The sequence below is a fragment of the Apus apus genome, chromosome 1 (assembly GCF_020740795.1).
Source record: "Apus apus isolate bApuApu2 chromosome 1, bApuApu2.pri.cur, whole genome shotgun sequence".
NCBI lineage: Eukaryota > Metazoa > Chordata > Aves > Apodiformes > Apodidae > Apus > Apus apus.
This window is the reverse complement of record NC_067282.1, coordinates 94,221,425-94,239,283: the sequence shown is the minus strand read 5'-3', so window position 1 is coordinate 94,239,283 and position 17,859 is coordinate 94,221,425. Positions and strand designations below refer to the sequence as shown.

Sequence of the window (17,859 nt, the reverse complement as noted above, 5' to 3'; positions counted from 1 at the left end):
GGATTTTTTCCAGCAAAAGTATGGCAAATTTATTTTCTATGAGGAAAAGGCTTACTTCTTCTGTTCTTATAAAGGGAACAGGAAAGTAAGAAAGATATCCTAAGGCAGACAACCTACATGAAAATTTTCCATAAACTGAGATTTTTAGCAATATCTTACAAGGGGAATAGAGATTTAAACCTTTATGTAACATTTCTTGATATGCTAAAGGACTACTCTTACAGTGGAGGAAAGATAAGGAAGCCACTCTTTCTCCTTTTGTTTTCACTTTTAGAGAGAAAGTGGGAATATAATAAAGATAATTTTGCTGTCTGAATTTTTGAGGAAAGAAGTGTAAATGTGTATTGAAATATGTAAAATAAAGGCACATAATCTGTCTATCTACTGACTTGTCTCTCCAAATTATTACTGATTTTAGTGGATTTCCAGGAGAAGCTATACAACAGCCAGTTTTTCCTCAGCTCCCAAATATGGATCCTTTTCAGCAGCGAATGATAGGAATACAACAGGATCCAATGCGTCACCAGGTAACTTGAGGATTTTCCCTTGTCCACTGTTGTGGTGTGTTTTAGATTTTTGTTGTTTTCCTTCGGTGGAGAAGTAAGGAAGTGGCATTTCCTCATGAAGAGTGAATATGGCTAAGCCCTCCACCTTTACCAAGAAACATATTTTAGTTCTCTGTTTCAAGAACAAGATTTTTATTTTATACACTAAATGCTTGACCTGCTTTCAGGCTTTCTCGGGCTTCTGGTCATTTATTGTGACTTTGGAGCAGAGATACAATTTTACTTTAGACAACTGGGAAAGCTAATGTAATTTTTTTTTCCTAACTGGAAGTTTCTATGTTGTTTCTGCTCCAAAGGTTCCACTTCCTCCTAATGGGCAAATGTCAGGTTTTGGTCTCCTGCCTACCCCGCAGTTTCCACCCATGGCTCAGCCTGTGATTCCACCAACGGCACCTGTGCAGCAAACTTTTCAGTCTCCCTTTCCGGTACAGGCTGAATCACACATGCAGAAACCACATCAGCAGGTGAGGAATATACTAACTTTAATAGCAATGAACTAACTTAAATGCTCTAATATCTGTCTTTCTCAAATGTGTATCCTGTTGTTCAGGAGAGGAAGTTTCATGATAACTGTGTCTAGAGATGACTGTGAGGGTAGGTCATCTGAGGAAAAGTTGGACAACTGCAGTGCTGCATAACAAGTCTGGTATTTCAGAAGTCTAGCAAAACCAGCATATGGATGCTTTATGCTTCCTTTTGTGAAAGACTTTGGATTGCATTTTGTCCTTCCTCTCCTCATTTTCCCTCATCCTCCCTTTCTTATCCTCATTATGCTTCAGGAATATTTTGTTCCTTGGAATTCTAACAATGCAATCTCATTCTTGAGATAAAATATCTGGAAAAGTTAGTTTTAAGGGAGTGATAGATCACTGAGATATTGGAAGTGGACTCAGAAGTCTGTAAAACTTCTAAAAAATCAAAGTGTTTGTAAACACCTCTCTCATTCTTAAGATTTTTGGAGAATATTGTTTGTTTGATGCTAGTAAGAGGAAAGAAAAGAGCAAGCCTATTTATGAGGCTGTATTTTTTTAAAAAAAGTTAACTGTATTTACCTCTTTTGTTCCAAGAAAAGGAAGTCCTAAAATGAGAAAGACATGGCACTAAGCTGTCTTTATGTGGTGAACTGTGATGTCATAGATTCTAGAAATAACTTCTTGCTTTCCACATGAATTGAAGGGACACTTCTTGAGAGTATCTTTGTAGTTAGTGTGTTAGTCTTGAAGTCTGTTGAATCTTGGATTCTACGTATTGCTGTATGGAAATTGACTAAAAATATGCAAATTGAAAATGAGAATTTTGTGTAAATTATTTTTACTGTGTTTTTGCATTGGTTGTATTAAGTTAATTTAATACTGGACTGCCTCCCAGTTAGTGACTACAAAGTTATGGCAATGCTTCTGAGGAGAGTTACATTACATTTTAATTTCACATTTGTGAATATTCAATATAATTTTAGTGCTGTTACGTAATTTAGTCTAGGCATAAAATGAAAGGAAATGTTTGTGCTACTCACCCATAACATCCATCATCTTAACATTTTAGGATATGGAAGTAGAGCAGCCTCCTGTTGTTCAAGAGGGAAAACGTCATGCTTCTGACAACAGAAAGTCAAGATCTAGATCTGCATCAAGGTAAAGTAGTGGAAGTTTTTTTAGTGAGGGTATATGTTAAATCAAGTATTGTTTTTTAACACAAGGAACTTCAGTGTGTCGTGTCCAAAGACTTGAAAATGCTTTACTAATTCTGTATGTGTACTAAGGACAGTTACACTGATTATCTGAAGCTCAGAGAATCAGGTTCTGTGCTGACAAATCTACTATGGGGTGGAAGAGATGACACTCGGAGAGGTTCTTACTCCTTGAACTACTGGTGGAGCTATTTTTCAGTGCTTTAGGACATAGTCTTTCTACATGCGTTTTCAGTTGGCTTTTTAGGTGCCCTGCACAGCATACTGCCTTTGAGGTCATTTCTTGTGAGTGCCCAGTTGTGCTGTACAAGTTGCATTCTATGACTAAATGCCAAAATACACATGTAGCTAAGAAGTCCATTTCAGTTTAATCTAGGGAGCAATTACAATAAATTGCTGTCTGTGTATTATTCTCCATTTGGACAACACTAGTGAAATTTCTTGGTAAAATAAAAATTGTCAAGGGCTTTATTTGAATTTCCTTTCTGGAAGAGATCTCTTACCTCTGAGGGGAGTTGTCTATAAATGCAGACAAATGTTGTATGTGCTTCAGTGCAGTGGTAATGATAAACAAGATTAGTGAGTCTTAAGACTTGTGAACCTCTGAAAGTCATCTGCCTTATAATGAAAACTGAGTATTTGTACAGTTCTCTCTTGTTGGCAGAGAGTAACTTCCATTCCTGTTAATACTGGAAAAATGTTAGGGAAGCAGAATATGATAGTTTAATTTTGTCTGTGCTTTAAGGACACTTCTCTTATGAAGGATTCTATGATCCGGTCGGTGTGCCTGTCATAGAGGCAGTATTTCACACATCTCAGCTGACCTAACAAATCTGGCTCCAGGATTAAAGCAAAGCTATCTGCTTAGTTACGAGTCTTCTTTTTTGCCAAGTTTCATATGACTTCTTTGAAGGTTTACTCTCTCTTCCAGGCCTTGATTGGTTTAGAACTTGAACATGATGTGAAATACAATTTCACTGGCAGAATTTATTTTTAAATCTCCTTTTTAACTTTCTTTTGTAAAAGCAATAAACATTTTCCTCACTTAAGCAGATGTCACCTTTTTCTGTGCTGCCACGGGCATAGTTTTGAAAGTCAGCTTCAATACAAAATTAATAGAAGAAACTGAAAAATAATCAACTGTTCAGGTGGAGTGCATGAATAAGCTACTGCAATAATTTTTTCTAGTTCTAACTGCATATGAATTAACTGTTATTTATTTATATTATTTTTTTACTGGCAGAACTTTTGCCTGATTATTTAAATAGTTATCTAAAATAGTTGTGTATCTGTCAATGTCTGGGTCAGAAAGATTGAACATTAGTGGTTGTTGGTTTAAACTAGGTCACCTAAAAGGAGACGTTCAAGATCTGGCTCCCGATCTCGAAGGTCACGTCATCGACGATCTCGGTCGCGATCCAGGGATAGACGCCGACACTCTCCAAAGTCTCGGTCACAAGAAAGACGTGAACGTGAGAGGGATAGAGAACGCAGGTTAAAAGGCCTCCCACCAAACAAGTCAGAAACTGTTAGTGGTAAGTTGGTTCTTTCTCTTCATTGCCAATGTAACTTTGCAAGTTCTTGTAATGCTGTTTTTCAGGTGCTTGACATCTTCCTGATTTATATGTGGAATTTTTTTCCTGTGCCTAGTATTTTCTTTAATAAATTTCAGAGTTCTGTGAAGGTGAAGATTCTATGCCTATGTAAAATGGAATGCTAATAAGACAAATAGATGCTTGTATCTATTAGACTATTTTTATAAATTTAATTTTGACCACTTAACTTCATTCAGTGTACGATACCTGCTCAGAATGTCCCAGAAGACAACTGATAATCTGATATGTGTTATTTTAAAAATGTTTTATTCCTTTTTCTTGGGTTTATTGCTATTTGATATGGGTTCCAAGACTCATCCAAACAAAATAGAAGTAAACTGTACTGTGATTTATTTTCTGAACTGTCAATAAGCTGGTGACAACTAAATTCACCACACATCCCTGTACTGCCTTTACTTGTAGTAGACAATTTGGCATTTTTATAATATCTCCAAGTCAGAAATAATTTTGGCTGTAAAATTAGGGATGAAAAAGCTGAAACACCATGGTTTTCTTTTCTTTCATTGAACACATATAAGGTAAAGCAGATTGAGCAACAAGAAATAGAGCACAATATATATTATGTATTTTCTGATGATTTGATTTTTTTGTGTGTCTCAAACCTGGAGGGGAGCTTTGACCTGGAAAATACACAGGCTAATGTTCAGATTTCTGAAATAATCCTGGCTTTGCCTGTGTTTATAAAGAAAATGTAGTGTTGTCTTCTCTATATTACTGGAAAGTGTGAAAACTTCTCTAGAATCATCAAGTGAAAGGAGAACATTAGTTTTTGTCCCTTTTATATAAAAAAGAAAAGTTTTAACTAGTCAAAGCCTTGTGAATGACAATACCATTAGTTTAAAAGGAATGCAAAGACTTAATAGCTGCTCATTTAAAGCTTTATGGCAGTGGGTTAAGATTTTGCCAGCATCTCTTCCAGGTTCTGTCACATAATGCTTTCTGGGGATTGCAGTTTTACTTCACTTAGAGGGCAAAACACAGATGAGTATTGAATGTTGCTGTGATAGTTTTCAGTGAATGTGATACTTTGAACTCATCTGCTGTTTTTGTTTCCTTGGAAGAATGAAATGAGACAAGCATGTTGCTTAGTCTTTCCTGAAAGAAAAAGCTTGTGTCAATAATTTTTCACTTAACTCTAGAAAGAAATTGCACTGAATAGTCACTTTAGTCACTGAAGAGGTTAAAAGTTTGATCATTGTAGTTCAATTGTTGCCACATTCTGGAAGAAAATCTTGCTAGTAGTGGGTGTCTTGCCATAAATAATTACCATCTTGCCAGTAAGCACCATCCGCAACTTGGAATGGTGGCCCATAGCTTGGATTTCATGTTGAGCAGAGTGAGCTACCTTGTTGCAAAATATCGACTGTGTGTGTTGAGATCCTAAATTTAGCATTGTTAGCAACAAAGCATCTTCTTCCTTTTTATGATGGTTTGCAAAGCTCATGATCGTTGGAACTTGTGGGTTTCTTCCGTATTAGTTAACTAGAGAGCTGCTTAGTGAGTGCATTCTAACAGTAATTCTGGTGTAGTTGCTGACATAAAGTGTTAATGCAGCTCCAGGCAGACAAGAAAAAGAGGTTTCTGTCAAACGCTCCTGAAGATTTAGATTTTCATATTAACTGGCTTTCTCATTTGAACAACTGACTATTTTAAAATTACTAATTTGACATTTTGTCTTGTGCCATGTATTACCAAGTTCTCTTACAGTCTGTGTTAACTTTGGTTGTAGTTTGTAGTACTACGCTCTGGGTAGGACAACTTGACAAAAGGACAACTCAACAAGATGTTGGAAGTCTTTTGGAGGAGTTTGGCCCAATTGAATCAATAAATGTAAGTATAAACGATACAGTGTAAGCTACTTTAATATGCCTTGGTTAGAAAAAGTCTTTTCAAACTGTTTTAAGACAGCTTTATTTTTTATACATTCAAAAGAGTCAAAGACCTCTCATTTCATACATGGTTGTGTTTTCTAACATGAAAATTAATTTGGCCACCTTTTAGAAAAACAAGAAGGCAGTTACTTAGTTTCTTGCAATTTAAAAATGCTGTTGGGGATAATAGAGAAGATTACCATTTTCATAAAAATCGTGCTTTCTCTGGAGAGAATTAAGTGAGAAGGGGCTATTGAGGAGATGGGTACGGAATACATACTGTGCTACTGAGTTCCTTGTCTGCACCATTTTGTTTGAGTAGAGAGATGTGGACTCTCTGGTGCTTTTGTTTCTTTTGCTTGTTTCTCTTCCATCATTTTAGTCAAAAACATGGAGAACAATTGTTGTGCCTTCCTGTATTTAAAGATTTTATATATAAAAATAATAGCTGTTTTGGTAGGTATAAAATTTAAACAAAAAGAAGTGACTGCAGTTTTCTTGCTATTCACAAATTTTATAAATCAACGTAGAAATTTTTTCTCAAATGCATTACAAAAAAATTATTACAAAACTAGAGATAAAACTATGAGTGTGAAAGTGCAGTTGGCACCTTGTATCATAAGGAATGAAGTGGGATACTAGAGTGTCATCTTCTGACAGAGTAGCTAATTTCACTACCACAGCATTTACGTGAACACTACTGTTGAACAACTGTAGAAGATTAAATGTACAACAGTCACCCATATTCTTACGTGGAATGGAGTTTAAAGCTTTCCACGTAAGAAGTTGCTTTTAACTTACCAGAAATTTTTATTTCTAGAAGATACAGCCTGTCTTAGCCTCTTAAACTACTATTCTTTTTCATAATTCCATAGTCCTTTATGAAACACCAACACCTGCTGACGTTCCAGATTACTGTAATTGAACATTTGTATATTGCTTTGTTCACGTGCTAGCAAAACCAATGTTTTTTTTCCTCAAATACAAACAGATGATACCGCCTAGAGGATGTGCCTATATTGTAATGGTTCACAGACAAGATGCTTACCGTGCCCTACAGAAACTGAGCCGAGGAAACTTTAAAGTCAATCAGAAATCTATAAAGGTACTTCTTGGGAAATGTTGAGCTGTTACTGTAATTACCATAATCCTTCTTAATCTATTCTAGACTTTGGGGTATTTTAGACTTCTGTGTGTTCTAGAGGTGTATTCTGTAAATTTATATGAGTGAATCACTTTTTTATTGATAGGTATTCTTCCTGTTCTATAATGTGACTAATGGAACTCAGACTAATTAAAGACTGCCAATAATTGTCTCTTTAACCAACAAAAATTGTGTCCTTTTAGTCTTTACAGTGGACTGTAACTGTGTTTTTCTTGTTGCTGGTTATTTGTCTTATAACTTGAGTTTAATTGTCTATGGTAATCCTATGAAGAACACTAATAACTGAGGAAGAAAGCTTTTATTAGTGAAGTTCTCTTGTAGAACACCATGTTAGAGTGTGATGCTTTCCTCTCAAGGGAAATAGAATTAATCTTAGTGATTGGGGAATATTTGAAGAAACTGAAGAAATTTTACAAATTGCTTGCAGGAGTCAAGCCAAGAAATAAGAACTAAGTCTGCTTTAAAAAACCCTCTTATGTCAGAGTTTTATTTCTAACCTATTTGTCTTGCTGTTTCAGAGTATTCTTTTTGCTTTTTAGCCTCAAATCAAAATGCTGTTTTGCAAGAACTAAAACGGAAACATTTTACTGACCACGTGCATTTTTTTTCCCCCTAGATTGCATGGGCTTTGAATAAAGGAATAAAGCCAGATTACAAGCAGTATTGGGATGTAGAATTAGGTGTTACTTACATACCATGGGACAAAGTGAAACCTGAAGATCTTGAAAGTTTCTGTGAAGGAGGAATGTTGGACAACGAAACTCTTAGTCCAGGTAAGGTATTGCTCCATCTTCAAAAGCTTTTAAAAAATGTCCTTTTGTGCTGGTGTACTGCAGTTATGTAACTGACTTTCCTGACTCTGAAGTGTATATAAAATCCTGAAAATGGTCAGGAAATGCAGCATGTGTAACGCCTATAGATTGGAGAGAGTTTGTAAGCAGTGAATGACAGCCCCTCATCAGGAGTTGTGCAGCTGTGTTGCAAGAGGCTGAGCTAAAAATGCACGTGGATACCAGGTGACCTGTCAGCTGTGCTGGTGTTTGCCCTTGATAGTAATGCATGATACAAGTGTGTTACACTTGTTAGCTCCAGAGCCAGCCTGGTTGTCATCGTCCCATCCTGTCCCTGTCTCCTCCCCCCTTCCCAGTTTGTGCTCGGCAGCCCTAGCAAAGGAGCCTGCCTTGGAGTACTTGTGTAGCAGCTGAGCTGACAGCAACTGCCTAATATCTAAAACAAGTGCCTATAGTTTTCACACTTGTGACATTTTCAGTTCCTTTAGCAAGTCTTGTATTTATAGTTACCTAAACAGAATTCTCGTTATTTTGTATGTAAGCAGTGAAAATAGCAGGCTTCTGTGGTTGCATTAAGAAAATTATATTTGTTATAACAACAGTTTCAAATCAGTTACAGGCTTCAAATCAATATAGAGTCGCTGGTGTGCTGGCTGTTGTGATTTTAAAAGTAATATTAAATTAATGCAACAAAAATTGAAATTACCTTAAGTTCTTTGAATTGGTACTCTAGGTGACTGTGTTGGGTTTAACCATCGTTTGATGTGCTGTCTAGTTACTGAAACCTTGTTTCAGAGTTTTATCATTCGGTCCATTTTGCCCATGTCAGGTGGTGTTTATTCTAAATAGTAGCATCTCTTCATGATAAATGCACAAAAATATGTTGAATATGTACTTTAAATGAAAGACTAACTAATGATAAGCATAATAACCACAGTGTGTTCCAGTCTTCTCTTTGCTTTTCACTTTCCCATAATACCTCTTCACTGATCCCTCTTTTCTGCTTAGCTGTCTTTTTCCCGGGAAGTTCTGACAAACAATAGGAGCCATGTTTCTTCTGTAAAATTAGTTTAAAGGTTGTGTTTGATTTTTTATTTGTTTTGCTGCAATTCTTTATTGCTATATTCTCCTTATCCTTTGTGCAAGACCTGAAAATGTTGGTGGCTTGCCAAATTTGTGAGGAAGCTGCTGACTTCTTGCTCAGGGGCAATGGAGTGAATCTGTTGGAAGCTTGTCCTAAAACAGCCTTGCTGTTCTTGTTACAGATAATGTGTCTCAAGAGTCCTGGGCATGTATGAAATTCTTTCAGTGCAAAGAATTGTTAAATTACTAATGAAAGGAATCTATTTACTTGATATGTTTCAATGATTTAGTGCCCTGTATTTCAAGTAATTTGGAGTCTTTATTGTCAGAAATATGTTTAAATGCTTTTTAGCTCTGTGCTTCTCATTATTTGAATATTTTAAATCATGTAATTTTTGTTAAACATCACAAAGCATAGTAGTTTTACCTGGCAGTACTTGACTACTTGTCTGTTGCTGCTGAGCTGATACATGTATGTTTGTTTTTGTTGTTATTTTGTGGGGGGGTTTTTGTTGTGGTTTTTTTTTTTTAATTTAGAGTGGAAGGGGATTCCCAAGAAGTCTGAAAATGAAGTAGCTCAAAATGGAGGTGCAGAAGCTACACATAATGAGCCAGTTTCACCTATACCTAAAGCTTTACCTGTTCCAATTCCTGTTCCCATGCCTGCACCAATAACAGTACCTCCTCCACAGGTGAGAGTTGCTTCTTGTTTCCTCTGGATATCTAAACAAAAACTTCCTTTAAATAATAATTCAGGCTGGCTATATTTAAGTTAAAGAGAGGGAAGAAATATGATGAATGGTAACTGGTTGCTTTTGGGTGTGTGTGTTTGTAATGTTGTTGTCCCTGATTAAAAATGATCTTGTTAGCAGACTGACTATGCTGTCAATTTATGAAGATAACTTTCCTGTGTCATAAATTAAGTATGCACCTGAAATGCATTATGTTAATGGGTTCTCATAGGAGAACATTCCTTTTTTGCTAAGTCACAATGGCAATGGAAGACTTGGAAAAAAAAATATCCAGTTAGGATTTAGAGCATGTTTTGTGCCCAGCAGAAATGCAGAGCATCTGATTTGATTTCCCTGAAAAGAGATGTCATTTGCATGGACCACAACAGCCCTGGAACTGAGTCAGCATGTGGTTAGTGGGACTGATGGAGAATTTGCTCCAAAATCTCACTGCTGCTCTAGTATTAATGTACTGCCAGATCTTTATTTGAAGTGCTGTAGGACTCTGCTAGTATCTGTTCTCTCAGTCCTGGATAAGTTATTGCTGTAGATTCTTTTTATTACTGGCATGAATTGTATCCTTCCAGCTTTATGATTGCATTTTTTTTTGTTTTCCTAATTATTTTTCCTTACTATTTGGCTTAAATAAGGTGTAGACCTTCTAAACTATGCACATTGCTTTCATGTTTGTTCATATTGTGTGTAGTCTCTTTGAAGAAGCCTTTGGGAATTTAATACAAAAAATGCAATACTCTTCCTTTTTTGTTACAATGGTTCTTCAGTCAAAGCTGATGTATGTTCATTCATCAAAACAACACTGAAGTTTTGCCATCAGTTCAATAATAATTTAATTTATTAAATAAATTATTATTAATTTAATAATAATTACTCCCTCCAGTGTTTTATAATCTGTATTTCTTTTAGCTTTACTTATGGACAGGTGCATTACTACATCTATAGTAACAGTTTCTTTCTTATCACTGTTAAAATAGTAATATATATTCTCCCAAATGGGAGAAGCTATGAAAAAACTCTTTTACATCTTGCGGAAATGTGATTTCCTCTGAAAAGATCAAGAACTCAAGTTATTTGAAGACCCATATAATTCAGCCAGTTATGTGATTTTAGAACATTTTGGGTTGTATTGACACAGAATTCCTGAAATGCTGTGAGATACTGTTAGTTAATGAACATGTAAGTCAGTTTTCTCATATCAGAGAGTTTTTGCTAGCCAGTAACTGTATTTTAAATAGTAGTGGTTTTATTTGTTTTCCTTAATTCCATGCTGAAAAAGAAAGTGTAAAGAGAAAAAAAAATTTCTGAATACATTGAGTGTGCTGGTTACTTGCCTCAGCCCCATCAGCTTGTTTTTTACTGTGGCAAAGAAACTTGCATCTTCATAAGTTCATACCAGGATGAGAGAACTGTATTTTGTCTTTGGTTTCCTTACAAACTTCTTAATGCTGTTTTATACTCAACCATTTCAGTTGTGTTCTCTGGCCATAGAATTACAATAGTTTAATAATGTGAGTAGTTCTTAAAACTTGCATATTAAGTTCAGCTGTAATGATAGTGATGTTAGTAGTAAAATTAACGTGTTTTCTAATATGCAAATTACATTAAGACCTAAAGGAAAAAGCTCATTATATTCCACTTCTTTTTTTTTTAAATTACTTTGTAGGATACCATTGCATTTTAATTAGCTGATGTATATTTGTCCTCTTGATACAAGCAAAACTACCTTCATTTGTATTTGACTTCAATGATCAGGACTCTAAGAGGTGGGGAGGTTGTTCTGAGTGCTGGGTAGCTCTGAATGAACATCAATACAGTGACACCAAGTTGCTTGACCCATCCCTCTGGCTGCTCCCCTCTTAGCCAGAGAGAGCACCCTGCCCACCCTGCTCCTTCTGACTGGAGAAGCAGGTTTGATGCACGTGATATGTCAGAACAGGCTTTCTACATTGTCCTCATTGAGGCTGCAGTGATCAAGCACGGGGCTGCCCAAACAACTTTGACTGCATGATTGCCATAACTTGCTCTCTTTTTTCTCACTTTTTGACCTTCGTTTTTGTTGTGTTTTACCTTCTGTCTTTCTGCACTCCAATCTCCTCCCAACTAGACAACTCTCCCCTAATTATTTTTCCCAGGTTGGTCCCAATTTTGTTGCATCCGTACCTAGATTTGCTATTTAATATATAGTTACCTAAGTAATATTGTCGTATGTATTCCTGGATATGGTTACTTGTGCACTCTTGGCTCACAGGAAGGTCCTTTTCCACATAAGATCCCCAGTGCTCCTTTCTGGTTATCTGTGAACTTTGTCTGTTGTTCATGAAGCACCCTGTGAACCACCTACAAAATCCAGCCATCCCTTGCAGCACTGTCTGTAGTTTGTCATCTTCTCACATTATCTGTCACGTCTCGCGGTTTCTTATGCTGTGTCCAGTGGCTTCTAATGCCCCTAATGCCCTTAATGCCCTTTCTCACGAAGCTTAACTTCAGGCCAGGGCCTAGTGAGAAGCTTGTGATCTGCCCATAACCCTAACAATTGTATGCTTAAAGTAGGATGGGAGAGAGCTGCATCATTCCTTGCTCTGGTGAGCCCGAATGGGCCTTCAGTGCTACCCCTCAGCATAGGCTGCACACATAGGGGTGGAGCCCTGTTCTGCTGGACGGTACCTGTGAGCCCGTAACTAACTGCAGAGTGACTTCCTGTTATCGCCAGTATCACCTTGACCCGTGAAGGCAACCTCTATGTAGTAAGCACTTAAAATTGATAACAGTTTTTCAAGAGTGATGGCCTGCCTAGGTAAGTCTGGTTCTTTGGCCTCAATAGCACACACAGCCTCTTTTTAGCCACGGTGTCGTGGTTTGTTGGCAAGATAGGTGGAATACTTCTGGTGTGTTCTGCCACTGGAGTGAGCCCTTTTCTTGCCTGTAGATTCAGATCTCTGAGCTGTTGCTAAATCTGGTCCCACTCCTGCAGGTCTGAGTAATCCACCTCAGTGGTCTGCTCAATGGGTAGGTCTGTGTTTATGTTTAAGTCCTATTGCAGTGTCCAAGATCAGCTTAAGTATATTTCTTGGTTGTTGAGTCAGTTTCAGTTAAGAGCTTTTGTGTTGCATGTTCACTGACAAGGTTTTAGGCAACTGCAGTTCCATTCTCCTGGCAAAGCTTGGTGTTACCCTACCAAAACTGCCATTCTTTTAGAGTGCACCATGTCTCAGGCTTTGCTAGGATTATCCATTGAAGTCCATGGGATTTGCTGTGGCTGCCCTTTCTGTAAGTTTCCCAACACAAAGTCCATTTTCTTAATTTAATGGATTTTCAGCCAGAAACCAGAGTCCAAGGTGAACGTGTACCTCCCTGATTTCCTGTTGTATTTCTTAATCCCATGTGCTCCTTGTCCCTCTAACTAGATGTGGGAGTTGTTCATTGATCCATCCTGTGCCCTTCTTATTGAAACTGGCAGACTCCTCTTATACAGTCTTCATTCTGAAGACTCCAGGTGTGCTTAAATAGGTACTTACTTGTTGGGAGCACTCTAGGTAGACTGTGCTCCTTTAGTTCACAGGGCCGATGATTCTTCTTCAAGTCACAATCTAAGAGGTGTGCACTAAGAAATAGTTGTACCTGGACAAAGGCCAAACCCCTAGACATTTGCATTGAGATGCACCTGGCAGTCTGCATTGCAGTTATTGAGAGGTTAGTTATTAGAATTTTCCAGAATTAGTTATGAATATCCTCTAATATGTTTCTAAATCATCCTTCTTTGATGTTCATTCTATTCTGGTTCCATCACAATATTTTACTATCCATTATACCTTCTCAAACCATTGTGTACACATGCTTCATTAGAGTTTTGTCAGCTTTTAGCTACTTAAGGACTGATAGCATTTAGCAAGTTTCCCCTCTCTTTTTAAACCTTTCTGCCTTATTGATACCCCATATCAATTCCTCCTGTTACATACACACTCTGTACACTCACCTGTGCACAGTTGACCTTGCAAGGTCCTAGTCCCCAGATTCCCAGTGTTCCTTTCTACTTGTCTCTGAAGTTTGTTTTGCTCACATAACATCCTCTTAACCACCTGCGGAATCAGCCATCCCTTGTGGAGCCATACGTAACTTCAGTTTCTCACGTTGTTACCTGTCACATCTGGCAATTTCTCATTCTGCATCCAGTGGTTTCTCACATCCTGTGCAGTTACCTTAACTTCAAGCCAGGGCCTAATGAGCAGGCTGTTATAAACCAAATAGTAAATGATTTAAAAATAAAAAGTGGTGGTCTACACTAAGGCCTAATGAATTAAAGTATACTGTAATTGATTTAGTTTAAAATTTTAATGGCACAATTCTAATGTGCCTCAGCTCACTAACCTAGCCATAGGTAAAGAACTTGGAACAGAAGTTTGAAGTGGTATCAGGTGCTTGACATCTTCTGGTTTAAGGAGAATATTTTGCTTACCTTGGTTTAATGCTACTTCTTTCAGTTCTGAGAAGAAAATGGTAAAGGCTTCTCCTTTACTCTAGAAATAAAAAATCAGTTATGAAGGGTCTTAGTATAGTAGTTCTGAAATTTTAATGGTTATGGATGTGAGTCAGTTATGCTCACTTGAGTCCACAGCTCTCCTTTGCTTTAATACATCAATTTTAAATACAGAGAGTATTTTGATTAAGCTTTTTTCCTTTTGTTTCCCACATATTCAACCTAGTTTTTATAGTAATCTCACAAATACTAGTCTAGAGGCCAACTGAATTTAAATCAGTTTTCATTCAGAACGTGATATAAATTAATTTATTTTTAAAATTAATGAATAAGGAGTCAATAGTCACTCTAAAATATTATAGAAACTCAGGTAGCAAAAAAAGAAAAAATAATGGGTCTTTAATTGCTCCATAGTTATGTGCATTGGTGTTCCATGCTGGATGGTAAATTAATTCCAGCTACTCTGTAAAGAGTATATTTAGATGAGTTACCAGCATCCATTAATATCAGTTTACCACAGAAGATTTTTTTTCTTCCTTAAGAACAAAGGCAAACAAGATCAATGTTTATGTTTTAAGTTGTAGGAGCTCGACTGCCAATTACATCAGTTATGTAAGTCACCTTGTTGCAGAGTAATTTAAGGTAGCTTAAAATTTCTTGTTCTGATGGACAAAGCTCACAAGACAGCAGTCCACAGCTGAACAACAGATAATCCATTCAGTCTTGCAGTAACACATTTTTCCCCTTCATTTTTTCTTAGGTTCCACCACATCCATCAGGTCCTCCTGTGGTTGGTGCACTCCAACCACCTGCTTTTACAGCACCTTTAGGAATCCCACCTCCTGGATTTGCTCCTGGAGTGCCACCACCACCACCGCCTCCATTTTTACGGCCTGGTTTCAACCCAATGCATTTACCCCCAGGTATATTTATATATTTTTAGGAAGATCAAGTCTTGTTTGTTTGTTTGTTTGTTTTTGGTTTTGTTTTTTTAACTGTATAGCAAATAAAAGCATCTGTCATACAAACTGCCATACATGTTTTGGTAAAATGATACTCAGTGATGATATATACCTTTTTATAGGATTTCTTCCTCCTGGACCACCACCACCTATAACTCCTCCAGTATCTGTTCCTCACACTCCAGCAGTAAACATCCCAAATTGTAAGTGTTTCAATCTTGGGCAGGTGGCAGTAGAAGGACAATCTCATGCAATCAGAAAGGCCAACTTTTTTTTTTTAATACGTCAATGCATTGTTTCTTAGCTACAGCAACTGGTGTGAATGAAGACACTGCAAAAGATTCTTCTGTAGGAAATCCCATCCCAACAGTGGTTTCTGGATCCAGAGGGAGTGCTGAAACTACTGATAGTTCCAAAATATATGGAACTGTTCCACCTCCTGTAGCACCTACTAATGTACCTGCTCCTGTCACCCAAACTCTTCCACTTCTTGGTAAGTTCATTTTTGTGTATATGCTTCAGTGTTATTGTTCCCTGAATTTTAGAGACAGTTTTGATTTTGCTTATGACTTGCAGTTAGTGGGCAAGTAAAGTCAAATTTTCTAAAATTGTTGAAATTTCTGCCCTTCTGGCTTTTAAATTATTTTTAGAGGCTTGATCTCAAACAGATGGTGCAGTGATTTTTTTTTTTAATGAAGATCTGGTTTTGTGAAGAAACAAAAAAGCTGTAACGTTTAAGTTACAAATTCAAGACAAAACAAAATGCTATCTACTTACTTTTAACAAATTGAGGTTTATAACATATCAAAAATTAACTTATAAGCAAAACATCTGTATGACGTATGAACTGTTTTAGACACAACTATTACATGTATAAACTTTACTTACAGAGAAACAGTATTTTTTCTTGTATTTTTTTAAATGATGAAAATATGGTATATGCTTTATGTATGGAATAAATTATTTTAATAAAATTTTAAAACACCTTTTTTCAGCCTTGCAGTGTTACAGGTTTTGAATCCTTTTTAACAATGTTACCTTATTTAAGTATGACAATGTGGTATTCAGACTAGCAAAACCAAGCTAACTTTGGATATCTTATATAAATTATTTTTCACAATACACTATGAACTTGGTCAGATTTTTCAAGGCAGTGTGTCCTGTTTAACAGGTTAACAGAGGTCCTGTTAACAACAGAGGTCTGTTGAATATTTGTTTTAGGGTGGCCTTTTATGGGTCAGTGCCAAGAACATACTCAAGAGACTTATTTCCTACAAATTTTAATGAGTTTATTACATTTATGGCATTTCAGACCTCTGAATGAGAGCATAACAAGTGAATGAAAAAGCTAGTTTTGTTTTAGTGTGTCTGTGCCCAGAAATTGACAGTGTACATTAAAAAAGCCCTGAAGATTTGTCTCCACAAGAGCTTACTTCTCCGTTGGATTTGATGGCTCAGTTCTCTAGCTGTGACTATTGGATCTTTTGTGTTGGAAACTTGAAGTAAGAACCTTTAAAAAAACATATTTCAAAAAGTGAAGAGCTGCTTCTCTCTGAAAATCTGCCTGCTTTTTAAAATCTATTAAAGGAGAGAATGCAAATCCAATAGCTAATGTTGTAGAGTATCTTGGACACTGGACAAAGAGAGAAGCTTAAAAAAATTCTGCAGTGACACCATGGATTGAGATAATTTTATAGTAATAAGGATTACTGGACTGTACATTTAAGCCATACTCATATCTTAGTGGTGAAGTTACACTTTTTGTAATTGTAATACAGTATTATCACATTTTTTAAGTTTCATGGTACTATGTGTTGTATGGCATAACTTGAACTTCTTATTCCAAGCCTTTGGAATGTATTAATTTATTCTGCAATTTGCTGCATTGCTCTACACCTAAGAAAAAGGCTTTACAAAATTAAGATTGAAGTAAATTATATACCCACATTAGTTACTTGGACAGTAGCTGTTTTAATCTTACAAGTTCAATGAAATTGAATTTGATAAATCTAAGATAAGGAATTTACCTTTGTTTTTGCCTTTATTAACTTATTTACTGTATAGCTGAGGTACATAAAGTTGTCCATGTGGCCACTGTGAACTTCTCTCAATGTTCAATCTCATCAACAAGGAGATAGGAGAGTTTGAGCTTAGAGGGGTTCTGAAGTAATAGCTTAGAGGGCTGTGTATTTACTTAAGTAATAGCGTTTCATGTTGATGAGTGTCTTATTTCAAGAAGTTATTTAAAATAAAGGAGTTATGTAAAATCCTTCCATCCTGACATTTCAGGGATTAAGGGGGACTGTTCACAACCTGCCGTAAGATACGAGAAAATGTGAAGAAACAGATTAATATTTACATGATTACATTATAACATTTACATGATTAAAGATTAATATCAGTTGTCTTTTGCTTCTAAATTTTCTCTTAAGTTAACACAAAGTAAACCGACTTCTTAAAACCACTCTGATTCATTTATCAATTAATTCAGCTCTGTGTGCGAGAGTCCAGATCTGGTCTCTTCTTAGGCTGGAAGAAAAACGTGAAAGAGGTGATGTTTTCCACCACTCCTACTGATCTAAGTAGCAAGGAAGTGTCCCTTGAAGTCTTGCCCTCTCTATCCTCTTGAGTTCAAGTGTGGCCAGGCTGCATAATCATTCCTTCTTTCTCATTCTGTGTGTCACTAGGGAAATCAAAGCATGGGAAATGGAGTGTGCCAGGGTTTCACCACTTGTGCAGACATGAGATGCAGTCAACATATGCATCCTGGTCCTGGAGCCTAGAAGTACTCTCAGGCTTGGCAATTTAAATGTAGGCTTAGTGTCTGACCTACAGTCTTGTGCAGGTCAGAGACAAATGAACTGGACAAGGGAAATAAGTAGGTAGGGCAGCATC

The 17,859-nt window shown here is 36.7% G+C and overlaps 1 protein-coding gene across 2 annotated transcripts in view; it reads left to right on the top strand.

The window, feature by feature from the left end:
• The window catches only part of SCAF4 (SR-related CTD associated factor 4), a 46,266-nt gene that overhangs the window by 21,844 nt on the left and 6,563 nt on the right, over positions 1-17,859 (top strand). For both annotated transcript variants that reach the window (XM_051608910.1, XM_051608909.1), the window contains 11 exons: positions 419-527; positions 863-1,030; positions 2,109-2,197; positions 3,598-3,788; positions 5,599-5,699; positions 6,732-6,845; positions 7,522-7,678; positions 9,317-9,471; positions 14,763-14,925; positions 15,087-15,167; positions 15,269-15,457. In XM_051608910.1, the coding sequence (XP_051464870.1) occupies positions 419-527; positions 863-1,030; positions 2,109-2,197; positions 3,598-3,788; positions 5,599-5,699; positions 6,732-6,845; positions 7,522-7,678; positions 9,317-9,471; positions 14,763-14,925; positions 15,087-15,167; positions 15,269-15,457 (1,517 nt within the window). The remainder of the gene's footprint in view (positions 1-418; positions 528-862; positions 1,031-2,108; positions 2,198-3,597; positions 3,789-5,598; positions 5,700-6,731; positions 6,846-7,521; positions 7,679-9,316; positions 9,472-14,762; positions 14,926-15,086; positions 15,168-15,268; positions 15,458-17,859) is intronic.